The sequence below is a fragment of the Sturnira hondurensis genome, unplaced genomic scaffold (assembly GCF_014824575.4).
Source record: "Sturnira hondurensis isolate 20B ecotype Veracruz unplaced genomic scaffold, ASM1482457v3 Scaffold0010128, whole genome shotgun sequence".
Classification (NCBI taxonomy): domain Eukaryota; kingdom Metazoa; phylum Chordata; class Mammalia; order Chiroptera; family Phyllostomidae; genus Sturnira; species Sturnira hondurensis.
In genome coordinates, this window is record NW_028082759.1 from 15,254,973 (window position 1) to 15,281,784 (window position 26,812).

The following is a 26,812-nucleotide window of genomic DNA, read 5'->3' on the forward strand; positions in this document are numbered from 1 at the left end:
AGGGCAAGAAACCCCGTCTGCCTCTCGGCCGTTAGGAAAAGAATATTATTCTTCTTTCCATTATGGCAAGTGGGCAGGGGCTTCTCTGAGCCTGTTGGGGAATCTCAAAAGAGGAAGCGTGCCCCCTGGAGACTTCTGATCTGGTGGAAGAGACCAGATCTGCCCGAGAAACAAAGAGGGCGCGTGGTACGGGCGAGGCCCCTGGAACGGACTCTGAGATGTAGGGGAGCAGAGCTCCAAGCAGGGAGGTGGCCCGGGCTTCCTGGGCCACCGCTCCTCCTGGTGTCGCGTTGCCTAACTTAAGACTTCTAAGGAGTCACCCAAACTAAGGGACTCTGTGAATAAGCTTGTAACCCATTTTCTTCTCTTAGAAATAGTCATAGAAAAAGAGCTTCTCTTCTTGATGAGTCAGAGCTGTATTTATTCAAGGAGAAAGGAGACTAGATGAAAGCATTTTGTTCTGAAGAATACTGGCAGATTTAATACCCGTGTTCAAAATACCATACCTGACCTTACATAAATACTCTTGATGGGGTTAATGAGAAGCTAAGTGGCAAGGTCAGCAATGTTTGGGGGCATCTACGATCCCCTTTTCTCACGCCCCACCCTCTCCACTTGCCTCTTCCCTCCGGATCGGGCACTCAGTGCTCTCAGCTGCGCTTTCACACTCTTCGCTTCTTAATTCTTACTTACTTGAGAGGATCCGATTGAAGTGTTTTACAACCTCGAATAAATGGAAGCCAATGAAACATCTTATGGCTGCCTAATATACCCATAAAATGAAGCTGAACTTTAGCATTGGCATATATTTGGGGGAGTAAAATTTTAAAATTGGAATATGAAAAATGACAAAAGTCAAGAATATTCTGAAGAAGTAGTTTGGGTATAGAGTGTCTAAAAGTTGGTGTTCATATTATCAGGATGAACATTTAGTAACCTTTTTAAATATTAAAATAAAAAAAGAATTTTAAAATAGCACATGTATATCAGGTCGTAAGATAAAGTTTAATACATTTGATCATGTTAAAAGGCACAAAACACAGTCAATCTAACCAAATTTCAGGCATGCATTTACATAAATATATTAAATTAAAAGAAATTGTACACTTAAACATCCTTTTCACCTACAAAAATCATTAAATCCACAGATCAACAATAAAAACCAATTCTCTGCATTTACCACTTCAAGATACAGTTGTTCTATTTTAAAGACAACACAAATACACTTGTTAGAATTTATATGCATTATACATATATTATATATTACATAGATAGTGTGTATACATATGTCGTGTTTGTACAGATAGATAAATATATATACATGGGTGTGTGCACACGTACAAATACACACAGATGTACTTTCCGCCGTCTGTACCCCTAGTGCTGGATTCTAATGCTGAGCTGAATTGTAGCTGGGTGGGCGTGATTCGTACCTTTCGATTCAAACATTTTTATCATACCATTGGGCTCACAATTCCCCACGATAAAAATCCTTGCCTGTTCTATGTTACATAATCACACTAGGCACCTCAATAAATATTTGTTGAACTAATGAATGGATGGATGGCTGAATAGAAGGCTGATCAAAGAGAAATGTGTATTGTAATAACTTGGTTAAATAAATCAGAGTAATTGAAATGTGGAGGGATTATCTGAGCCAATGACTTTGCGTGTTTCTTTTCAGGTGAACATTTAGAGAAATCCCAGCTAGTACATACATCAGCTCTGCTCCCTCAAACATGCACCTGCCCTGATACTTGTTCACACAGCCTTCTGTCTTTTGTTACTAGGAATTCAAGCGAGGATTGGTTATGGTATATTCTGCATGTGAGATTATGGACAAATCACCCTAATTGTCAGCAACCTGGAGGAAAGCGAACAACTAGGAATACCAAAATGTATTAGAAGAATGGTAAAGTCACCCATTCTTTAAAACCACACCAAGTTAATCCCAGATAAAGCCCAGAAAGCCTAGGGAGTTCCTTTTTAGATTTCTCTTATGCTTGTTAAGGATAATAATTCAGTAATGTTTTCATTTTAATTGGATGGGTTTCTTTTAAATAAATAGTCTTCTTTCACATACCCTAGGGAATCAAGCTCCACAAATTCCATGATACTTCAGTGTCATTTACCTCGTTACTACATAGTTTTTGGTGAAATGCGTGTCCAAAATGTCCTGTCAGTGTGTTTGATATCCGATAAAGTTGTCAACTTGATTTCTCAATAATAGTATTATGAATAGAATGTATTAAGTAGTATTAGGCTCTATTATACATGAAATCTTACCATATTCTAGGAAAGTTATGTCTCAGATTTTAAGAATATGATGTAAAGAAATATCTAAAATATATTTGGGGGCATAAACTACCCCAAACCTGACCATACACGGTCCACGTGAATGGAAAGTGTTGCTAGCTACTTTTCAGTTCAAAAGGACACGGACAAGAATTCATTTCTAATTGTGAAGACAAAGTTTATTTTATATTTAACTATTATGAATTTCCCATCACTGTTAATGCTGTTATTTCTATCCTATGTACTAAAAATTTTTTTAATTCAAAGATTATAGTCAATTAGGATAACTCACCAAAGTTTTAAGTTAACTTGCTTATATATGTGTGTGTGTAGTTGGATTTTTGATACATCACCTACACTTGCAAAAACATCCTGACTGAAATGTCACGTCATTTCATCCTGACTTTGTGATGTACATGAGAGGTAACCTTAGAATTCATATTGATACTTTTTTTTTTTAGTAAACTACTATGTAACCTGGCTAAAAAAAAACAGTAAGGTTTTAAGCCTAGATTTTTGTGGATACAAAAGATCCATTAGTTATTTTTTAAACTTTTCCAACCAATTTGTATATGACCTATATAAGGTAAATGATGGATCTGTCTTGGGTTGGTGTTTAATGAAGAATTTAAGAAATGTATGTGCTAATCTGATAAATGAAGAAATCTCTCACGGCCGTACCACAATATCCCTTCATGTGCTCAGGAATACATCTTACTCTCCTACACACTTATTCGAAGGCAGCTTTCAAAACTTATGAGGAGATATTTTAAAAGTGTTGAAGTTGGCTGGGACTAGTGTTTGACAGTTTCTACGGTCATATTTTTAATGTTGGAATGCTTCTGTTCTTAGGTCTCCCACCTTCTTTGACATTCTATGAAGTATTGGACGTATGACTAGCTTGTGCTGGTGTGCTGAAGAGAAAGAAGGTAAGAAAATAAACATATTTCTTTTGGATATTCTAAAGAGGAAATTTGCCTGTAGGTATTGCCAGCATTCACAATAATGGGCCCACTAACTTCCTGGGGGTGTTATAGAAATATGTACATTTCCTGGGCATGGAATGTGAGTTTTCTGCAAATTCAAGTCTCCTCTGAGGTGGGAAAAGAAGATTCTAACGTCTCCACTGAGGAACTATTTCTTATTCTTTCCTCACAGATTCGGAATAATCTTCTTTGAGGAAATAGCTACTAACTTTCCCTACTGTTAGCTGAGGCTCTTTGCTGGGGATATTTGCATGTCCTGTCCGTGTCTATGACGGAGTACCGGCTGAACCAGGGCATCTGGCCGGTAGTCATTTCTGCTTTTGATCACATCTTTCAGTGACTGTCAGAGATCAGTCTGGGAAGTTCATATTTATCTCCTAGTCTTCATGATACAGAGTCCAAGCAAATGGGAGACCAGGAGAGGGTATTTTCCAGGAGAATAAATAAAAGATCATAACCAGCAAAATCAATAGCGACCTACCCCAGGACATCTTCATCATGGGTGTATTGAGGACATGTTTGTTCAGTTAAAAAACCAAACAGAAATAGAGAAGGGAGAGGTTACAAGGAAGGAGGCTATACTGGGATGGGCAGGAAGGAAGGGAGGTGGAGGGAGAGAGAGAGAGAGAGAAATAGGTCTCATAAGTAACATTCTATAGAGACACTCAGAAACTTTATTGATCAGCCAACTACAACTACCTGTGCTATACCTTATTTTTTCTCGTAAAAATTTGGACTTGGTTTCTCTCTTATCTTTTAAAACTGAAAGTTAAACTAAATAAAAGTTTAAATGAATGTGTACTTTAAATGATCCTAGGTGTACCATCTACTCTCATGCCTTAATACCTAGTAGGCTTTCGTATATGATTCAGAGATACAAACAGTATTAAAAAGAAATATATTAAAATTGTTAGTACATTATTATCTAATTATTTTTCAAAGAAATAAGTACAGAAGTGCTTGTTCTGAAGTATGCCAATGGAAAGTTTTCTATTTAGGTTGTGTGTATATTATATACCGGCGTAGGTTTCTTTGCTCTTTAAGAGCTAATCCCTTAATCTGACAAAACATCTGAGTACTCTCTGTGATAAAGTAAATTTTTTATAATAGCCACATTAAAACAGCATTCCAAGAAAGGGATGGGTGAAAGTACTTTTTTATCATCAGTCAGGTTTTTGAAATTGTCCTTTCTTTTCACGTTAATAACGTGTCAATCACCATATGTAACTGGCAAGAAATCAAGGTTCTACAAACTAGGGAAAAGTGTGGTGCAAGCCGTGGTGGAAAGTTTCCCCCCCTACTCTTTACAACCAACCATAACAGCAGTTCATATTAAACTGACACCCAAATATTAGGCTCTAGAACGGACAAAGGCATAAGCACATACCGTTTCCTACTCCGCTACTTTAGTTCCCACATCTGCGTCCACAGCGAAGGCACTGTTCTTTTCCATCTGGACGGGGTGCTTTCTGAACCGAGGTGGCGCAGATGCCGCCACTGTGTGACGTGACCATCGCTTTTCCTTAGCTCACACTTTTTAACCAGTGCCTCTCAGTCCCTCCCTGTGAATCACTGAAGACAATTCTCCAGTCACGTATTTTAAAAACCTACTTGAAAAGGTCCAAAGATTTAAGAAACGACCACTGAGTTCAAAAACACATAGCCATCAGTTTAACCTCTGCTATCTGTGACTTTCCTGAGAAGGGCAAGACCTGACTTTCTGTTCTGTGCTCAGGCATAATGTCCACAGGCCTTGCTCTCTTCCTTTTTGGTAGATGTTGGTCTTTCATCCCAGTGACTCATGGTAGCAAAGGCAAAGACGCCTGGGGTGCATGTGTGCCTGTGTCAAAATTGGGTCTGGTCAATTTAATACAGATATGTTTAAAGAGGAAAACTAAAGGCAATATCACACCTTGTTTTTTGAAAGGGTTATTTTAGAAGAGGTGAAAGATTAAGAATGAAGGAGAAAGGCTGGACTTTTAGATTTTGCTCAATCTATAGCAATATCGTTACTGTTTTCAGTGAAATGATGACTGGGAGCACGTATAATAAAACTGCACACTTTGACAGGTTTAGACAGCTGGCTCCCTCACAAGAAGTTCACATTCTGCTAATGTCACCATGTTGAATAAGGGACAATTAGATGGTAAGGTTCACTTACAAAAATGGTTGTCAGGACATTTTTTTTTTTAATTGTAAAACTTTCTGTGATGGAATTGAGTAAAAGGGCCATGAAGAGAAAGCCATGGAGACAAAAGACTGCCATTAACCTACAGAGGAAGGCTACTGCAGGGTTCATTGCAAGATTTGTCACACTGTTGGTCCAATGAAGTGTTAGCGTGACTAGCAGGGACCACCCCTTTTCTGGGGTAAGAGGGCAATTTGGTCCCCATGCTCATTTAATCCTGAGACTTCTTTGAATGGACTGTCAATTGAATCTAAATTGTGCAAAATTATGCATGCACTTTTTAATGCAGGCCATTGTCCACTAGGCACTGAACCAAGATTTCTCAACCCATTTCCATTTGGCATGAGGTCACTCGAAACTTAAGTCATCATATATGGAAGACAAGCACAGCGCACTTAACCGATCTTTCCACATTGTGGTCCCTGCATAAATGCTCCCTGCGCTCTAATTGCATCCCTCCTGCTTTAAAACAATAAACACTAGTGACGAGTTTTATTCTTTTTAATTGAGGTTCGTAGTCCTAAAAGTAAGGAGCAGGTTTGGAAAGCCAGCCTGTGCCGCATAATCTATATCGCTCTCCAATTCAGATTCTGGAGGAATAGCTATTTACTGAAGGGCAACCTATAGAGGGTGGGTGTGTGTCACGATGAATTTCTTTCAGTAGTGCAAAGAGGCCTTACAATTTTGTCACAATCCAAACACGGAGAGCTGGCCTTGAGAACCATTAAGAAAACTGTCTATCAGATTTTTTGCAACGGTAAGTTAGAACATAGCATTGCTTTCAAAACCCGGGCAGAACATTTACAGAAATTCACTCATACATTCACCAAGGAGGGTTTTCACTGAGTTCTGAAGGAACGTATACACGAGTCATATTTGGCAAGAATTACTATATTAAAAATGTGTCCAAGTGACTGCTTACACAGCCAAGACTTGTTAAAAACGAGTGAGTTCTTGTCCGGTGAGGTTGGACGGAGTGTGCTATCTGTGACATTGTAATCACAGCCACTGACAGTCTCGCTATGGTGAAAAGCACTTGACCAAGGTCTGATGCTGGAATTTTATAAGGACTGGCTGTTTTCTTGCTTTTGCATCCGTCGTTAATGATTACGTGTTGGTACAAGGATCCATTGCTAGGTTAGACCCAGAGCACATTTAAGACTGTTTGCTTTCTCACTTCCCTTCTTTCCAATTAAGTTGGTGAAAAATGTAACTTTAGTATTTTACAGGACAGGGTAAAGGTGTTTCATCTAGGTGATGTCTATATTATAAAAATAAAATAAAAAATATAAATATGCCACACAAACCCAGTGCCTATTGTTAAATAAAATATACAATAAAAGCAGACCTTTTAGGAAGATTGGTTTTAGAATATGCTGTTATCATTTAATTATAAAACACTTGAAAACAATCCTGATGATTAAGCTAGAGTAACCAGATTTCTCTGCCAATAAAAAGGTAAGTGCATAACATTCTGTAATTGGATACAATGATAAAAAGGAAGATTACAATTTTATATCAAGTTGCCCACACTGAAATCCATCAGGGCGTTCTGAAACATTCTCACATTATAGTCCTTTAATATAAAAATATTGCCTTTTTTATTAGTTCCATCAGATTGCACGGTAATGTTTCAAAACTCCATTAAAGTTGACTTTAGTTATTACAGACAGAAAATTCCTGGGAAGTCAAATAATCTCTTCTGGTGACACGAAAATGCCATTATCAATGGACAGTGGAATTCCTGCGTGAACTGCTCCCCACGAGGAAATATCTGTTTTTAAAACCCATCTGTTCTGCAGCCACACGCACATCCCGGGGTTGTGAGTGGGCGCGTGTCCGTGTGCACGTGAACAACTGCACCAGGACACACACACACACACACAGACTCCGCACGTTTCCAGAAACTACTTTTAAATTAAGCAAAGAAAATGAAGTCACAGGAGTGTGTAGCGGGGTAACAGTCTTTCTTTTTAATGGCAGGATAAAAAATAAATGCCCACTGGAAAGGAATCTTCCAACAGTCCCAGAAACTATACAATGTAACTTGTTAGATCCAGCAAATAGGACGTCATGTCAATGATCTGGTCAAGAATACCTGCCCTGGTCACTCGGCGGATGTTTCTGTCCACTTGTTCACACTGAGGACCGAGGTACCCTTTCTTACAGAGGCACTTGTTGGGTCTGATGCAGACTCCACCGTGGCGACACGCTGGCTCGCATTTTGCTAAGAGGGAAGAAAAAAGCAATAAAATCACACTCACATTGTGTGTGTCAGAAAGAGCCCACATATTTGATGGGAAGTAAGGGAAGGGAGGGAAAGAAGGTGGGAGCCAGACACAAACTGACCCAAAAGATAGTCAAGACGGGGAAGGAAGAGCACTCTCAGACAGACAGTTCTTTGGGGCCAGACCTCAGCAGAGATCATGGGAAACCAGTTCAGTCCCTTGCACAACTGACTCTTTAAAACCAGGGTTTCAGTTCCTTCCACTCTCAGCTCCACTAGGGCAGTTCCAGCGCAGGGCCTTCCAAGTAAAGCTCTGTGCCCACTGCACCAGGGTGGGGCCTCCAGGTGGAGAGGGCCTGGCCCAGGAAAGAAGCCCCCTGGCTTGAGCATCTCCAATGCAACATAAAGGGAAGGTCAGTTCTCGACTGGCCAGATAGAGTGTCTACCACCCGAACTCCCCAGAATCCCTCCTCCACGCTCCCAGCCAGGGCCCAGCTCAGGCTTTGTTCGTCTCTGTGCATTTGGAAGGTCCTCCCTGGGTCAGTGCAGCTGGCCAAGGACGTTCTTCACAGTCCTTTTCAGGGCTGCTCTACAGCAGAGATCCTCCGCATAGAAGGACCTGACCACCACAGTATGGGTGGGAGGGCGAAGATTTGCTGCTAAAATGGGATGCAGAGAGCAGAGTGGGTCTGTAACTTAACCGGCTTTTACTGATAGGCTAAATCGGGGTGGGTAGCCCTGTAGGCAGAGTTGAATTCCTTGAATGCATTTCCTTATACGTTCAGGAGACAGGGTCATTTTAATCTTTGCAAATGCATTAATCAAAATCCAAGGGAAGAACAAAAAGGAAACAGATTTTTTTCTCCTTTAAATTTGTGGGACATGAGTCAGTTATGTGAGTATAGGAATAAAGTTCTTGCTTGGGTCACAAATATCATGAATAGTTTACTTTTATAAAATGGTTCTGGTTTATCTTGTATATTCAAATTATTTAAATAGATTTAGTGGAAAAATTAGAGTACTTATTGAAATAGAACTCCATGTTAACTCAGAGAATATCTGTTCATTTATATCACATATTATTATTAGTGTCTACTACGATGTATATATATGCCACCCATATTTAAAAAAAATTTATTTACCTTCAGTTTAAACATACTCTTGCTAGAAGACACTCAATAAATATTTGTTATCTCATAGTTTGAGAAGTTAGGCAAAATGGGAAGTTTGGAAGAAAAGAGAATGGACGCCCCATAAATGGAGCAGAGAGTACATATCGTCAGGCATCGGGGGAGCAGAGGGGAGATATAGGATCAGAATTTAAAATATGAGTATAATTGAACACTGATTCTTATTTTCTTTATCAGCTAAGGAAAAGGGGGACAGACTGGGACATAGAAAGTGTGAGCATTTGTTTTAAATAATGTAATTACTTAATTTCTGTTGGATTTTAATTCTGATAGCTCTTTGCTGGATATGTAACCATAGTATCAATCAATCATGTAATGTTACTAATACTGACGCAATTTAAGCTCACAATGCAGATAGTATATGTGGCTTTAAATGTGGCCACTTTTTGTCACACGATATATAAAGCAGACAAGCTGGGGTTGTGATTTTTCTGTAACAAATACATGCTTAGGATTAAAAAAGATAACATTTATGAATTAATAGGGCTTTTTATTTTCATTGGCAAGAAATACTTAAATATTTGAAATAACAGAGATAAATTTTTTTGTAAGCAATATCTATATGCTGGTTATTGAAAATGCACTTTTTTATCCTGATGGCAACTTTTTTCCAGTTTTTATTTCCAGTTTTATTTGCTTTTTTCCAATTGACATACATCACTGTATGAGTTTAAAGTTTCTGACCGGCAAAGCAGCATGCGAAACAGATTGTGAAATGATTACCATGGTAGGGTTCCTTCACACCCAACATCTGATATGGAGACAATGCAAAGGGAAAAACAATTTCTCCTGAAAATGCATTTTCAGCACATACATCTTCAACTCCAAGTATCTAAATGTATGTAGGGTTTTTTTTTTTTTAATTTCACACCAAGTGGAATTGGAACGTCATTGCATGTGAATGAGGAAGACCCCAGTTGAAGGACAGAAGACTCCTGGGATGCCTCTCCTATGCCTCCGCACCCCTGGTTGATGGTTCACAAGCAGTGGCAAAAAGGAGTTAAAAATCTCATATATGCCTCTAGCTAATTGCCTTTCCCCCTTTTATTTAATAGTACCCACTGGATACCCTGTTTCTGGTACTTTGTAGCCAGAGAGCAAGCAGTGGAGTTTGAGAGGCGTTTGTGGGTTTGTGGGGTGTCAGGAGAATGTGGACACAGCAGTGGGGGCTTTGGCTGGTGGGAAATCTCTCCCAGGACTGAGGGCTTAGACAGATAATCTGCGTTTAATTTTTACTTTTTGAAAGGATGGAATTACTTAAAAGTCTTTTATGTTTATGACTAACTTACATATGTGAATTGTTTGCATTAAGAAAATGGGGAGGGTTTCATTTACTCCTTCAGGAGCAGACCGAGTATTACTATTACTGGAAATGACTGAAGGTTGAACACTCGATAATTCTAGAACAAATAAGTTGATGTCAAGTGCTGGAGTCCCTTAGGATCGCCCCGTGCCCCGTGTTTCCCAGGGACAGTGGCAATACTAACCGATCCTGCAGAAGTCCCCTTCCCATCCTGGGCTGCAGCAGCAGGTCCCCCTGGGGGTACAGTAGCCGTTGCGACAGAGCCGGGAGCACTCGGAGGCTAGCGTCTGGGCAGGCTGCACGGTTGCTCGGCAGGTCTCGGGCACCAGAGGTCTGCATCGGGAGACAGCGGTGGAGAGTGCGTTGTGGTTGGAAGTCCCTACTGGGAGGAAACCTAGTGACTCTGCAGCTGACAAAGTATCACGCTGGCTTTCTAAGGAGAAAGGCTTTCTAAGCATTCTTTTAAGCGGCTCAGAAAGATTGGCAACTCTCTCTCTTTTCGACAACTTTCTAAGAATAGAAAACAAACTAACCAGTTTTAAACCAGAGAGAACATGACAAACATCCTAAAAAACGAGATCATGATCAAAATAAATAGATTAAAAATGTAGTTATACTGATATTTTACATTTACTGGCTATGAACTTTTGGTAATTACACATTTAAAAATAAAGATGTATAGATATTTTTTAAGCTTTCCCCCCAGATCTACAAACATTTTTAGGAATAGCATTGGAGATAGGTTTCACTTGTTGTTGACATCCTTGGCAATATCGCACAGCTGAAGGTATTCATCACAATGAACGCTTGTAGCCTAACAAGCTTGGGAATCCATTTTTGTGTCAGTTTTACATTTGTTTTCAGAGACTTTTTTTAGACTGAGCTTCTTGAAGGGCTATCCCATTGCACGTGTGCGATAGCCCTATTGACTCAAAATTTCAACTCCTCACATAAAGAATGATACGCACATAGGTGAGTGTGCATATAGACATTTAACATTTTAACATTTTGTCCTCCTACGAAGAGAAAGAAAGCTATTGGCAGCAAAGAGAAACATCTTATCTGCCGAGTAACACGGCATAGAGTTCCCTGTATTTGCCCTATAACTGCCGTCCTTCGGTGGGGGGTCCAGAGGCCTTTGGCGGAGTTTTCGGCTCTGGCTGTGTCTGAAGGAAGAGGCTGTCTTTCAGGCTGGGTCGGGCTGAAGAAGGCACGGGCTCCTCACTACCTGCTGATCTTTGGGAGAGGACGGGCGTGGTGCGCTTCCTATCAGCGCCCGTGACCTGTGCTACGGGCTGGTGACAAAGGAATGAAAACGAACTCCTCCCCAGTCAACCTGCCATCCTTACAGCCGCCAGAGCAGTTGGTTCCTTAAGTACCGTATCAAAGAAAGTGATAATTACAGGTCAGAACCACCCTAAGAGGTAAATGGTGTAGCTCTCTGAGAGACTAAAATAATTAGGTCCTTTAGACTTAGCCTTCCCCAGTTTCCCTCCTGTGGGCTCTGCGAACAGCAATAATAATTTGGGGGCTGACCTCAGGCTGTTTCTACCATGGCTCAAAACCATATTAAAAATATGCAGTGACTGCTTTAGCTTCTCTCACCCATAAAACTCCCAATCTAAGTTGAAAGTACTGTGTTTTACAACTAAGGTGACAATTCAGAAAACCCCCTTACGCCTATTCAACTGCTTATTTAAATATAGAAATGGTCCGTTTCCAGAAAGATCCCTAAGGCATTCCATGGACTGAGCGTATTTTCACTCTGAAAACATCAGTGGATCGCTCCCATATGCTCTCCAAGGGGGTCTCTCTGGGGGTGAGGGCAGGGTGGGGTAAGGTGGAGAGGATATTCAACAGCTGTGCAGAGCAGAGTAGGGGCGTGATTTCTGCCTTCTCATTGTTCTTGACTTGCTCAAGTCTGCCCTCTTTCTTCCTCCTTGGAAATTCTCCCTCTGTGAGATGGTGGTGGCATTTGTGGCCATCTGAGGAGCCATCTGTCAGTAGCCATGAAGTCCCGAGTCACCTGCCGTGATCACTTACTAAGTGGCATTGAGTACACAGGTGTCGTTCAACGTTGACTGGTAACTGAGATTCTGTTCCTCCAATCTCACGTGCTATTCACTCATTTGCCCTTTCTCTGACTCTTTTGAGAAGGGAGACCCAGAAGTAGAGTGTGTCAGAAACGTCTTACATGTTACATGGGACGCAAGACACAGAGGCACATCACTCGTGTGTACACGACAATGTGGCTTACACGCCTGAGCAGATGAGTCTAAAGATAAGACCCCATTTAGATCAACAGTGTAGGTGGCTGCAGTTACAGGGCAACAGCCGGAAAGTGCTGCCTGCTTGTGGCAAAGTGTAGGGGTGTAGCTGCACGTGGGAATCCACGGGGAAAGGAAGTCGGACACGAGAACCAGCACCCAGTGCTGAAGGGCAGTCCCTGGGGGCGGCTCTCTGACCCTCCGACTGGATGCCCTGGCTCCTTCTTACCAAGCATTCACACACGTGGAAATACAGATTTGGATGGACTCTAACTTGTTTTTCTGCCTAAGGTTTGTAAATGTTTATCTACCTATGGGCAACATTGTTTTATATTTGGGCTCGTTTACTTTCGCTTATAGAAGATGGTGTGGCTGCCACCTATGATTTGATCTGAATACCTGGGGCAATCATCTTTTTCTTCTTCTTTGAAGTCGACAACGAACATTCCTCGCTTAGTGTGTCTAATACATTTTCTCTTTTAAACTGTTACTCTATTGACAATATGCTTACCTCAAAATTATATAAAACATAGCCCATTTCTCATAGGACTTCATTTCTCCTAAAGAATGGGTTATCCTCTCTTTTTCTCCTTCCCCATTGGAATGAGAGCTTTCTCAGGACAAAACTTAACATATTCAATCCTCTTCAAGTCCAGTCATTACTCGGGCCAGTGCTGTGCTCTCCATGGGGATGAGACACAAACAAGACAGAGTCCCACTCCCCATGGAGACGCCACGGGGAAGGCAGACACACAGACACAGAACTGGAACTCAGTGCGAGTTCTGCTCTGACATGGGCGCATATGAAGTAACATGGGAATACGGAGGAGGGAGCAGTTAGTGCGGGACTGAGGGATGTTCTGGAATGATGGCATGTAAGCCACCACAGTATTTCGTCTCCTTCAACCGCTTACATTCGTAGGAGCTAGGAAAACACTATACAGGCATCCAGTGGATTTTTGTTACAGGGAATTGAATGCATGCAGTAGAAACTTTCTCAAGCAGTTTTTTTGGGCTATAAACCACATGAAGATAAACTGCCAAATTTTGATGTTACACTTCTTGATTCATTTGTCAGTGTTGACAAAAGCAAGTCATTGAAGCAACAGATTTTTTACTCAACTAAAATGAATGAGTTAAAAAATGATGCCAATAGGTAGTTTTTTCTTTAGAAAGTACACTTTCCTCTAGAAAACAGCTTTTTACACATTTCTGTGGCTGTTTTATGTGAGATAAAATCTGCCTTCATCTCAAGCACTGCAGTGTCTGGGGATGCGCCACCTCACAGCAGAAGTGTAAGGTGTCCAGAAGATTCGATGCGATTGTCTTCCACCGGGCAGGGGAGGAGCATGGGATTTGCAGAAATGTTTTTCAGAGGGTTCAGCTCTTTACCAAATGAGTCTCATTTTGGAGAACATATCCTTCACTACTCATATTCTCCATTTTATGTCTTTTTAACAAATAGCATTTATAAGTGGGAATTCGATCACGTTTTCATAACAATCTGTACAATTACTCTAGGAACTGATATTCCAACATTTAAAATTGATAGTTTAAAAGGGATTATAACATCCATATAAGAGGGATTATATAACCATTTAAAATTAACATGAGCATTAAATAATTTTTTCATAAATTACAACATTACATAATCTTTTCTGTCTACTTGGAAACAAGTGGTGGTCCCAGGCAGCACTGCATGGGTCACGTACGTATGGTTCATACGTAAACAATGCAAGTCGTGGTAAAGCATGAATAAAATTCCAGTTGTACTTAGGCCATTACTCTATATATTGTACACAGGCTCGTCCATTTGTTGGAAATTTTTACTTTGCGCTCGCCCCATGTTTCTGTAACAGATCTTTAAAACTTCAGAGGCTGTATTACAGCTCGGAAAGGATTTGTTAGTTAAACAGGCACTGCGCCACCACATGTGAACTGTGGCCCGTTAAGAATAACCGATAACCCAGCAGGTATATCCATTTTTAGTTACTGGCTCTGTAGGAAAATCACAGCAGCGAAGATGTGGAACACACCGCCTGGTCGTTTAGACTTGCGATCCACCATGCTGAATGGATTTTCATAGGGCATAGACTTGTTCATGACCTCCAGCGCTAAGAAATTCTGTCGTGTTTGAGAACTGGTCTCTGGTGGGGCCTGTGTCCCTGTTAATAGCTGGAAGGTCAATGGAGCTGCTAAACAGTTTGTGTTACCGTCAGGGTGGCCACGAAAACACCGCCCGCAGCAAGAGGACTTGGCAGCTGGGTCAACAGGCATGGTGGGGATTTGTCAACCCAGGGGGGCCCCTTGCATAAAACTTTGACTGATGAATTGGGACTCGACTGGCTCCGTTGGGCTAAAGCCTCTCTATTATGCACGACTTTCTTTGGGAAGGCAGAGCTGCCTGCTGGCTCCCTGGGACATATGCAAGGGATAAACAGAACTGACTTCCTCTTACAGAGATAAAAAAAAAAAAAAAAAAACACCCAGCACTCTTCAGCATGCAGTATAATGAGGAGTAGGATGAAGATATTTTAAGAAAATAAACAAAGGGCAGTGAGTGGGGAGCCGCTCACTTGGAGGGGAGCCACGGGGAGGAGGCAGGAGGAGCAGGGTTTGATACGGGGCACCCAGGAGTTGGAGGTGCCACCGTCCTGTGAAATGACCCCTCCGGCCTGGAATTTGCGTTGTGAATTTATAGACCTCTTCAGGGACTGGTCTGTCGGGCTGGGTAGGGGAACAGATAAGCAGTAGGTTAAAACGCAGTACGACTGCGTATGCGGTAATGAAATCAACACAATTAAGAACTTTGTTGTGCAAATTCCTGGAGAAACCATCCCAGAAACATTAAAAAAGAAAAAAAGCCACTTGGCTTATGGTCATCTGAAACAAAAATGAACGAATCTTTGTCAAAAGTGCAAAAAAGAGTGTTGTCTGACAACAAAGCTTGGGAAATTCACAGCTCTCTAGAATTCTCTGGTTTCTGTCCTGCAGGAGGGATGCTTGACCCTGAACCGATCTCTGGACAAGCAGGCATCCGAGGCGTGTCTAGGGTGTTCAGAAACCAGGTATGAGGAGCTCTGTGCAGCTGTACGGGCACTTTCGCCCTAGTTTGGAACTAACACAACCTCAAATGTCGAAGAGATCACCTGAAAGTAATTCTTCCTGGCACGGAATGCACACCAACAATACTGAAGAATTTAATATCTTTTAAATATATTATTTAATGATTTTCATAGAACGCTGCAGAGAGCAGGCAGGGCAGCATGATCATCAATCAGCACCTGGCCGGGGGGCAGAGGGGCACGCCTCGGGAAGCCGCTGCGGGCAGGGGCTGGCTGAAGGAGGTTCAGAGACAAGACCCACGGACTCCCAGGCCCACCCGGGGAGACTCGCTCCTACTCTCGACCTGCCTCAGCTTCACTGCTAAGAGAAACTAAAATGACTCTTCAGCTCTCGTGCTCACTGTAGTGGAGTCTGCTTTCTGGACCTGCTGGCGGAGAGAGCGCCCCAGATCGGGCATGCAGGACCTAGTACCACAGACCGAGGGGGACCCAGCGCCTTGGCCCAACACGCTGGCTTATGGGTAAGGGAGATGGGACTGCTCCGCCACGGAAGACCCTCCTGGGGAGTGCTCAATGTCACAACCTGGAGGCAAAATTCATCTCTTTTTCTGAGTTTTCCTTAAGTAACTCCCCAGTTCTAGTGAAGCTTTAGAAAACCTGGTTGTATCCTCATTGAATGTTCTTTTTCTTTTTTTTCATGTTAAATAATGGCATTTGGTTTTTATAGGCGGTTATCTGGCCACCCTTTTCTGAGAAGGAGGCCCACTATAAAGAATTGTACATTAATGTAAATGGTTACGTGACGTGGAGCCTTGGAATGCACTGTCCTCATGGACGGAGCCGATGATGCTGGAACCTTGGCCACTTTTGCCAAAATGGCTTAAGAATATCGCATTGGTTTATAAGCTTCCTCATCTTTCTTGAATGTGAGTGAGTGGTGTGTGTGGGGGCGGTTTTGTAGGGAAAGACAGAAACAACCAATCCTCTGGTAAGACAGACGCTTCTGTGACATCTAATATAGATGTCATCTAAAATATAAAAATTTTATAATTTGTTGTCCTTCTCTTCCAGGGCCAGGAGTCAATTGATGTTTGAAAGTTGCTCTGAAAACATTATTCTAACAAATCCGGCTCCTCCACAAGAATACAATTAACCTAAGATTTTAATGTGAGATAGATTTTTGATGTAACAAGAAAGGTCTCTATATTGTTTTTTCAGTCGATGAGGCCTTTTCTTTCATTTCTCCCTCAAAAGTTTTAGAAAAACACTTTGCTTTCAGGCAGACAACCCAAACACTGGGAGGCTAGTAATTAGCTTGTGTTGTCAAAATAATCCTGCTCACACACACTAACGTGTGTACTTCTAGAGAAGGTCCACTTATCAAGGCAGGAATACTGTAATAACAAACGCTGGCATCTAAATCAAAACAACGTGAGGCCCCCAACAGATGTTTATGAAAACACGTGTTTTCCCGCAGTCGATTTCATTTTGAAGGGCACCCCCATGCCCGTCCCATGTACAAGGACGGTATCTCTGGGACTCTGTCACTCCCCCCACCTTCCGAAAACCAAACAGACGTCGTAACCCTGGCCTGCACGTGACACAGACACTGCGGGGGGGAAGTGGGGCCTTTCAGGTATGTCACTCTGAGACCACCCGACTAGAGGAGGCCCTTGGATCACAAAGCCAAGGTCTCTCAAGGCAACCCTGGTAATTAGACCCTAATAATGGGTTGAAGGTGTAAAATTCACCTCGGTGCACCACCGACAGACTAAACAATCCAGATGAAGAGAGAGAGATTTTCATGGGGAGGAGGGAGAATTAATCACACCGCTACCAGGAAGCTTGCAAAAGCAAATCGGCTCTGACACACGTAATGGAAAAACAAGGGCTATTTTGAAACTAATGGCATGAGATGGGAGTGAAATCCCTAGGCCTCATTGTGACTCATTAGGTTGATGACCTTTTTATGAATTAACCTTAGTTTGAATTTTGTTCTTCACATTTCCAACTTCAACCATTATAGAGATGCCATATATGTGTGTGTGTGTGTGTGTGTGTGTGTGTGTGTGTGTGTGTATAGTTTCATTCATTACTTTGTTTTTCACAAAGAGAACATTGGTTTCATACTCAAGGAAGAAAAGACCACCACCGCCACCCCTGGCCCCCACAGGGCACAGATGGGTACTTTCCTTACAGTGAAGGAAAATGTGTCCCACGAGAGAGGAGCGCTATCACTGCGTGATCGACGCCTTCATGTGATACTGTGGGGAGGCTGTTCAGAGTGAGTGGTCTTCTTTTTGCTCTGCAGTACCAATGGCAACCTCTGTTTTTCTCAGAAAAGACAGTGTTTTGTGGTGTGGGAAAAGGACAAGAATCTCCATTTTGTTAGTCGGAGACTTTTTCAGAAAAATGTACACAACTTAACGACTTGCAAATAATTTAAAAACGGAGCTAAATGACTGCTTTTGGTAAACTTTTCAGATTTCTAGAATTTATTTTTCTAAAAGACTTGAAATTCAGGAATTTAAATTTGCAGAGGGTCCTATGAAGATATGTGAGTACAGAACAAATGTGAAATTCTCAGCATGGTGTCATGGGACTCCGATAGCTCCTGGTGTTCAACAGCAGTCATCCGTGTGAGGATACGGAGGTTCTGTAACAGTGGTTCCTCAACTTGCGGCCAGTATCTACTGGACAGTACATAAGTTCAGTGGCTTCTGATAGTCCAGTTTGGTCCATGAAATTAACAACTGACTCATTATGAGTCAAGATCATTTGAACTTCCTGTGTGTGTGTGTGTGTGTGTGTGTGTGTTGTGTGTTGGGTGGGTGGAGAGGCCAGGGGAGGGATAAATATACTCTTTAAAGGATTATAACATTCAGATTTTTTTCTGCTGAGGTACATAACAAAACACTCTTTCAGTTTTCATTTGTTTCGTCACAGAAGCCTGCGTGCAAGCTCTGAGCTTCCAGACCGTTTGGAAACGAGGCTCAGACGCTGAACTGCCAAAATAACTCTTCCCGGCGGCCCAACAAAAATCACAGTAGGCAGCTGCAACATCTGCCAGCGTGTCTCTCGTTTTCTCCAAAGACAAGGAGGGTTCATTGCTTCCCACAAAGCCAGGGCCTCCTCTGGGTTTAACTGAGGACTCATTCCACAACCGCAGTGCTGCTCCCCTGTGACAACAGGAATATGGGTGGCAGGAAGGCCTTCAGGTTCCAGCGCAGCCCAGCCTGGCCCTCACGGACTGGCAGGGCAACCCGTGGCCTGTGGACAGGGCAGAAGCCTCCATCTTTCTTGGTTGTTAATCGCAACTTGTCTGTCACTAATTGGAATGTGCGAAAATAATGCGGAGAATAACATTTCCTGACTTAAACAAATATAGAAAAAAAATCTTACCTTTTGGGGTCGACAATTTTGTAGAGCTTTCCATTGTGAGTCTGGGTCACACTTTTACTACTTGATAGAATGTAAACTTCCCCTATGGAGAGAGATATACAATAAATTAACCCACAGTATTACAAGGCTTTACTTCCTGCTCCCTGGCAGATTATTTTATTTTTTAAGATTTTGTTTATTTATTTTTAGAGAGAAGGAAAGGAAGAGAGAAAAAGAGGGGGAGAAACATTGACCCGGGGGACCTGGCCCGCAACCCAGGCACATACCCAGACTGGTAATCACACCAGCGACTTCTTGATTCACAGGCTGGCACTCAATCCAGTGAGCCATGCTAGCCAGGGCAGGTATTTTATATGTGCAGTATGCGTGTGTGTATATGTGTGCGAGTATGTACACACACAGCCCACCTCTGGAAGACCACTTGCCTAAAGACCGTGCCTGTTGCACACGTCCACCTTCACAGGCACCCGGGTTTTGCTCGCTTCTCTTCGCCCCCCCGCTACTGCCCCAGCGCAGGCAGACAGTAACTTCTCGCCTGGATTACGGCAGCAGCCTCCTGACTGAGCCCCTGCTTCTGTCCTGTCCTTCTACGGTTTTTTCTCCACATACGGGCCACGGTGAGTCTTGTAAAGCCAGTGAGACCCTCTAGGTTGGATCACGCTCTTGTTCCCATAACCTCCGATGGCCTCTGATCTCTCTCAGAACAAGAGTAAGTTTCGAGAGTGGCCTGCACTGTCCCCCCGTATTGCTCTGACCTCATCTGCAACATTTCACCCCCCTGTTCACTGCTTTCTAGCCTCGCTGACCTCTTGGCTTCGAACACGAGGCATGTTCTTGTCTGTCCCAGGCTCCTGCCGTAGGTCCCGCTCCCTGCGGATCACCAGTAGTTCCGCCTTCCTGCCTCCTTCAAGTCCGTGCTAAAGTAGCCCCTTTCCTGGCTGTACCATTGAAAACTTCATGGTCCCAGCCTCTAGCAATCTCTGTCCCTCTTCACAACTAGTTTTTTTCTCCTAAGCAATTACTACCAATTGGTATACAGTCTCTTTTTTAAAAAAATTATTTTTAATATATTCCTTTAGAATATAAATTTTATGACAACAGTGTAGACTTCTTTTTAATCTGCTGCTATATCCACAACACCTAGGACAGAGCTTTGCACAGAACAGGAGTAAATATTTATAGAATGAGTGCTGGATGGCAAGTTTTATCTTGATCCATTCTGCCCAAAACGGAAAGGATTGATCACCAACGTTGTCATTGTTAATTGATAATTTGAGGCCAGATGGAATTGGGGGTACTTCTTTTTAATGTTCAGCTTTTTAAAACAAAATAAATAAAAATCCGGAAAGGAAGAGGGAGAGAGACCTTGATGATCAATGCCAGCTCTAACTCTTGGCCCAAGGTCATGTCCATGACAATGAAAGGTGACGGAGGGACAGCCCTGGCCGGAGGTACCCGCTCCTGTTGGTCACCAGCAATTTCATGTAATTCAGTGATTGGAGTGGGTCACATGAATGGGGAGTTAGAAGCTGTACTTATGATTCCATGTTTATAGGGCTTTAAAATTTATATTTGGTTCTCATTCATGAACTAGACTTTGATTTAGTCAGTGCTTCTCCATTCCACTCTATTATTGTGTATTGAACAAACCCTACTACTTTCTTAACTCTTGGAAAGGATGTATGGGTTTACATGAAAAGCACGGACTCAACAGAAAAAGTAAAAACGAAGATAAAAAGCACAGGAATGTAAGTGACAAGTTAATGTATTTTATTTTATCAAGTACTTTAGATAGTTTACCTCATCTGATCCTTTCAACAAACCCATTCTGATTTTATAGTTAAAAAAGCACATAGAAAAAAATGCAAAAACTTACTCATTTTCTGATATGGCTCTTAATTAAGCCCAAGTTCACCTTAAAGCATAATTCAATGAAAGTGCATTTAATTAGGAAGCACACATGAGGTTATGGCTTTTGGACAGTAGGACTGCGTGTGTTTCCTTTGGTGGTTCTGCTCCCGACACAGTAGTCAGGGCAGACAGACACCTGAGTATTTGGACCAGTGATGTTAACGGGAGGACTGATGGCGAGTTACGGGTAGCAAGGCCTGGGGAAATCTAAATGCCTCAGTCACAACACTTAAATATTCATCTCTAAGTCTGCCACAAGCAACTTAATCCTAGTTTGTATTTTAAATGAACAGTATGCCAATGAAATTTAAATTACCTAGATTTACATAAAAGGGCTATCTTTCTGGTTCCTATGAGTGGGGTCGGAGTATACCAAAAGGAATATTAATTGTAAAATGCTTTCAATGCTGGAACAGGAAAAAGACAGATTTGGTTTCTCTTCTTTAAAGTCATTATATCCCTGTGGCTCTGAAATAAGTGCTATGCATTTCAGGAATCTTGTCTGAGTTCCTCGTTAACCTAAGTAAGTGGTGTGCAACTATTTCTGATGAATCCTCTGTTACAGGAAAACCAAATCTGCACTTTTAGAGAAAATGTTCTGATTTAGATGGGAAACACAACTCTTTTTCGATACCAAGAAACCCATCTCCAATGTTAAAGGGTTTAGTAGTCATGTCTGCTTGTGGGGGTCATTGTTTGTTTAAAGGGAGTCACTATGAAAGTGACATTTATCTCTGAAGTTTAAAATTAGTAGCATTTCCGCTCTGATTACATTCCAATTTCAACTTCTTTTTGCAGACATTTTGATAATAATCCAACAAATAAATTGTATGTTATCCCACAGATCATTGATGAAGAGATAACTTGTACTCCATTGGAAAGCAGGTCTACAAACAGATTATTTTGCACAAATTTCGTGCCCTGGTGGACAAAATTTTTTTAAAAAATTAGGAAATAAAGAATAAGGTGAAATTCAGATTGCATCAAATTTTTAATTTATTCCAAGAGATGTGGGTAAATAGAAAGGTTTTCAGATAAAAAAAATATAAACAAATGACTCAGATACATCAAAAAATATTGCTAGACATTTAAAATTTCCCCTCTCTCCAGGACTCAAAACTTATCTTTTTGTTCCTGCCTCCCATTTCCCCGAATTGGTTACTTTCATATTTCTGGAGTGCAAACAAGATGTAAAGACCCACACCCCCCCTACCCCTGCCCACCCCTGAGACAGGTTATTGAGAGAGAATACACAACTAGACCATCCAAAATTTCTATAGCAGGCCCCCTTCGCTGATATGGTTCCAGCGAACGGCAGACGAGAAGGTCATGCTTATTCCTCTGAGCAGGACACCACCTCTTTGGCAGGGGCCTGAGAAAGGAACTCGATAAGGACAGTCTATATAGTACCTAGTTCGTCTTCTCCAAATCCCAGCACTTGACCGGAAAAGTACCCCCGACAGGAAGCACCGTTGCCGAGACAGAGTGGTTTTTCTTGCCATTGCCTGGTCACAGGGCTTTGCTGGAGAGTTAAGAAATTCCTGCAACACAAACATGCCATAAACCCATGTGACTTGGCTTAAAAAAACTCAATCAGATGTTTAAAATAATGCTCAGGACATAATTGTTCCGCCATAGGCCTGGCTCCTAGGGGAACAATGGTCTATAGCTCGTAACATGTGGGAATACTGTGAAATTCCGCGTGGGGAGAAAGTCCTCGAGGATGAGGTTTTGTTGGTGGGGGCACTGGAAGTGCCTGTGCTGAGAAAAGCCCTCCCCTTCATCCAGGGAATGACACCCCCTCTCCAGGACTGGACTCCACCCTGAGCAGTCAATCAGAGAAATGGACAGGGGAGGACCGTGGGGACAGTATGCTTTTCTTGGTCCTTGTAGCCACCAAGCAGATCAGCTTTGCCATTGGCCCAAACGCCAGCAGCGGCTTGGGGACCAAGATGCTTATTGGGGTTTCATCCCAGAATTTCTTAAAATTATCCACAAGGTGACTGAACTTTAGGCTAAAATTTAACTTTGGAGTATTTCTACGAATAGACACAAATTAACTTGCCAAAAGTTGTGAAAGTCAGGCCACAGCAAAAATTCTCAGCCTTCCAAGATAAGCTTTAAAATATTTATGAACTCATGTAAAACGACAGTTTTTCATGTTACTCATCATCATGGCAAAACGTATGGTAAAAAGGAAGGGAAGAGCCTAAATAATATGAAAAGTCCTTCTGAAGTCTTCTTCGTGCTTAACAGAATTAGTTTATGAACTTGATCAAGTGTGTTTAAAAGGCGTCTCTTAGGTAGTTCTCGAAACCACCATACATAGTGGAAGGAAAAATAAATAATATTTGTGTGTGTCCTGGAGCTGACTCCCAAAGGGAGACACCCATTTGGACATCTCACGGCAGTCTGCCCGCTAATCAGTGGGTATGTCATCTACCCACTGTGGGGTCGGGACACCTACCCGTCACGGTCTGCAAACACGTAGCTCCCATACAGCCTTTCCGACTGGCAGCCTCGGTAAACAAACCCGCCAACCAAAGGACCGTTACTGAATGGCTTGAATTCTAGAAGTGATGGCTCGCTTTCTGGAAAAAGAGAAACAGTAGCATTAGATAAAAGTAACGTAGGCCATGCAACAATTATTCCAGTCACTTCCTTTTAACTCTGAAGTGTGTTCCCTGGTGCACAAGGTGGAGCTTTGCTATAGAGATTTAGTGAAAACGGTTACTCCTTTGCTTAAATGGTATAAAATATATAAAGGGCCTCCACGTACAGCTATAAATGAAGTGGGGATGCTCTGAAATGCTTGCTGTTATTGTAACTGCCAAGACATGACAAGGTTTCAATGAAATTCAAATCTGGACACTTTGGAAATCATGGTTATTTACTTTAGAACCAAAATACTAATTTTTTAATGTTGAAGTTTTTGTAGGAATGCTTCTGCATTCACTTAATAAATTATATCAGACCTCTGTTAAGTTATAACCCATTTAAAAGCCCACACTTCAATGAAAATAATAATATAGTGCATAAAAGATCTTTAAAACCACATTTGTACATTTCAGACATTGTCACTTAATCAAGTAATATCTTCACTTAGAGTATTTGATAGTTTTGCTGATTGACAGAGTTATGTGGCTAATAAAGTCGCTGCAGCCATTGCTTCTGGGTCCCCGATGTACGGACCTGGCACCGAATCTTTCCACACGAGTCGTTACATACTGAAGACACGTATGCTAACTGCAATGGGAAAGATCTAAAGCCAGTTGCAAATCAGTCTGAAAAGTTCTTATTCCTTATCGGTCCACTATGTGCTTAGTATCAGTACGGCACTATCAACAGGCAGTATTTCAGGCACACACTTTTGTGGAAAGACAGTCATTTTAAAGCCCTCCCCCACCCCATGTGATTATGGTGAATACAGCAGTATAAAAAGTAGAAAAATAGGTGTTAGATAACCAGTACACTGAGAGGTAGAATAATTGAATGATTGAGGACATAAACTCTGGAGTCAGACTGTGGGGGTTCAAATCCAGGCCCTGCCACTTTACACTGTGTGACAGGTAAGCTCTAGTGTCTCAGTTTCCTCATCTGGACAGTGTGGCCAATAGCGGCGCCTATCACACGGGTTGTTCTGTGCATGAAATGAGTCAAGTCTGTACCGTGCTCACTACTGGCGCTGGCAGCTAGTAAGCACTGTGGGTGTGGTTATTTGGTTTTTCTTTTTTCAGCTTTACTGAGGTATGATTGACAAACAAAATTGCAAGATATTTAAAGCGTACATCATAGTGACTGGATATATGAATACTTTTTCGAAGGGCTCTGTGGATGTATTTTTAATACACAAACGTAGGGCTGCCAATATTTTGACCAGTTTCAGCTGGACCCCCACTGATGCGCTCGTAGAATTTAGCTTAATTGACAAAATATAGCTGGAACAGCATTAAGCTAGTGACTCATTAGGTTTGTTTTGCAAAACACACGATTCTTTGCTTTGGCTTTTGTCGGATGCACACACACACAAAAATACCTGAAAAAAAGTAAAGTAAAATAACTGAATACCATGTGAACGAACACAGCTGCTTCACTCCTGATACTGAATAAACATCTGTATTGAATGAGTCAATAGAAGAAGCAATCAATTTAATAATCTTACTCTACCATGTTCCTGAATTATAATGTTTGATAAATTGCTTCCTCCAGAAGGAGCAAATACTAAAACATTGAAAGTGTTAAGAATCTTTGACTTCATATTATCCAACTTTCTTTTTTATATGTCTCTAAGTAGTAGTCATGGCATTAAAAGAATGTCTAAACATCTCATTTCCATGACTTGGGTAAGTAACATGTTTTTCTAAGGCTATTACTTTATTTTCCCCCCCAAAATAACCCACCACATTTAAAAATTACATTCTTATTTGAGACACTTATAATTTTCCTAATTGCTAAGACTAGCATGCTGGTTATTGAAAAATTTCTTACCTTTAACACTTGTTTTTTTCCTCTGCATATAAGATGTTAAGACAAGTTCTCCCTTACGTATTAAATAAGTAGAAGGTATTCATCTTGATTCGCAGATGAGCAAAATATAAACTGCTCACTTTTGAGGGTCCATTAAATTTTGGGGACCTACAGAGCACCATTCAATCTGCAGGAAAGGTAATCACCCAAATGGAGCCCCCAGAGCTTGGAAGTGTCACAGGACCTTTGGAAAGGGAGCCGTCTCATCCCTCACCACTGTTGGGCCGGTGTTCTCCTGCCTTCCCGATGCTCGTGTTGCAGAAATCCTTTTCTCTTCAATTAATATACTAAAATAAGATAAAACCCAAACTAAAGCATAGCCAACAAATGATGCTCTACTTACCATAATCTTTCCCCTTTATTATCTGTAGGATTCTGGCTGATGATCTGTTCTTTCCATTGGAGTCTGAACAAAGTATTGTTAAGTTGATGTTTACGTCGGTGGGATGCCGGTCCACAGCACACCTGTGTAGCAAACGGGATGCCCATGAGTTCCTACGTGCGCCTTCCGAGCTCCGACTGGTAAGCCCTGATGGGGGAACCCTGTGTGGGCCAGCAAGGGCCCTTTGGGCTGTTGAGTTTGGATTCTGTAGAAGAGGCTGAAGGGAACATCCTGATGTGTCTGTTTACTTTCCTGAAGTGTTATGATCTCTAGAGAATATTTCTTAATTTCCCCTGGTGTCTTCCTCCATCGTGAATGTGCCTACCGACTTGAAACACTCGGTACTCTGTCATGAAGGGATATCACATGCATACAGAGCTGCTAACGTGGAAGAACAAGAGTCAGCTGCCGTGTCCACCCATGTGTGCAACATAAAATACAACATTAGTGACAATATTCGTTCTGTGCCTCTCCCATGGAATTGCTACATTCTCAGACGCAGGCTACTCTACCAAAGGGAAACACGCACTCGAATTTAGGGAATAAAATAAACCTGGTCCCACGCCCATGGAGGTCTTACAGTTGACTTTTGTCTTCAGGTTCCAGACCAGAATTTATCTGTGATGTAGGTTACTGACTGTGAACTCCATGAGGACCGGAGCCACCTCCAGCCCGTGTCTCCGTACCACCTGGGCAAACAAGCAGCACCCGCCCCCCCCCACCCCCCCNCCCCCCCCCCCCCCCCCCCCCCCCCCGCCGTCCTCTCTAATGGAAGGGTTCACAGCTTACGGTGCCTGGCAGGGAGCTCACTATTTGCTCAGTGTTCAAGTCCGTGAGGGGCTAGCCGCGAGGGGTTTGCACTGGGGGAAGAATGAAGTTGAGTAATATAATTTTGAAGATCTCACAAATATGGAAGGCAGTGCTGCATTGTTTTTAGGTTTGCCACACTTGTCATTATTGATCGACACATTGGGCCAGATGATGGCGCTTTGGGGAGGGGACAGGGTGTTGTCCTGAGTATCGTAGGATGTTTAGCAGCATCTCTGGTCACTACCTGTGAGACGTCAGT

At 42.0% G+C, this 26,812-nt stretch overlaps 1 protein-coding gene across 1 annotated transcript in view; it reads right to left on the reverse strand.

Annotated features, from left to right (window-relative positions):
* Positions 1–988: 988 nt before the first annotated feature.
* Positions 989–26,812, reverse strand: part of HHIP (hedgehog interacting protein) — an 84,929-nt gene continuing 59,105 nt past the window's right edge. Inside the window, exons 8-13 of the mRNA XM_037058462.1 lie at positions 25,705–25,826; positions 23,302–23,425; positions 22,245–22,375; positions 18,924–19,005; positions 10,374–10,522; positions 989–7,696 (exon numbers count right to left, since the gene is read on the reverse strand). Coding sequence (XP_036914357.1) covers positions 7,503–7,696; positions 10,374–10,522; positions 18,924–19,005; positions 22,245–22,375; positions 23,302–23,425; positions 25,705–25,826 — 802 coding nt within the window. The 3' untranslated portion in view covers positions 989–7,502. The remainder of the gene's footprint in view (positions 7,697–10,373; positions 10,523–18,923; positions 19,006–22,244; positions 22,376–23,301; positions 23,426–25,704; positions 25,827–26,812) is intronic.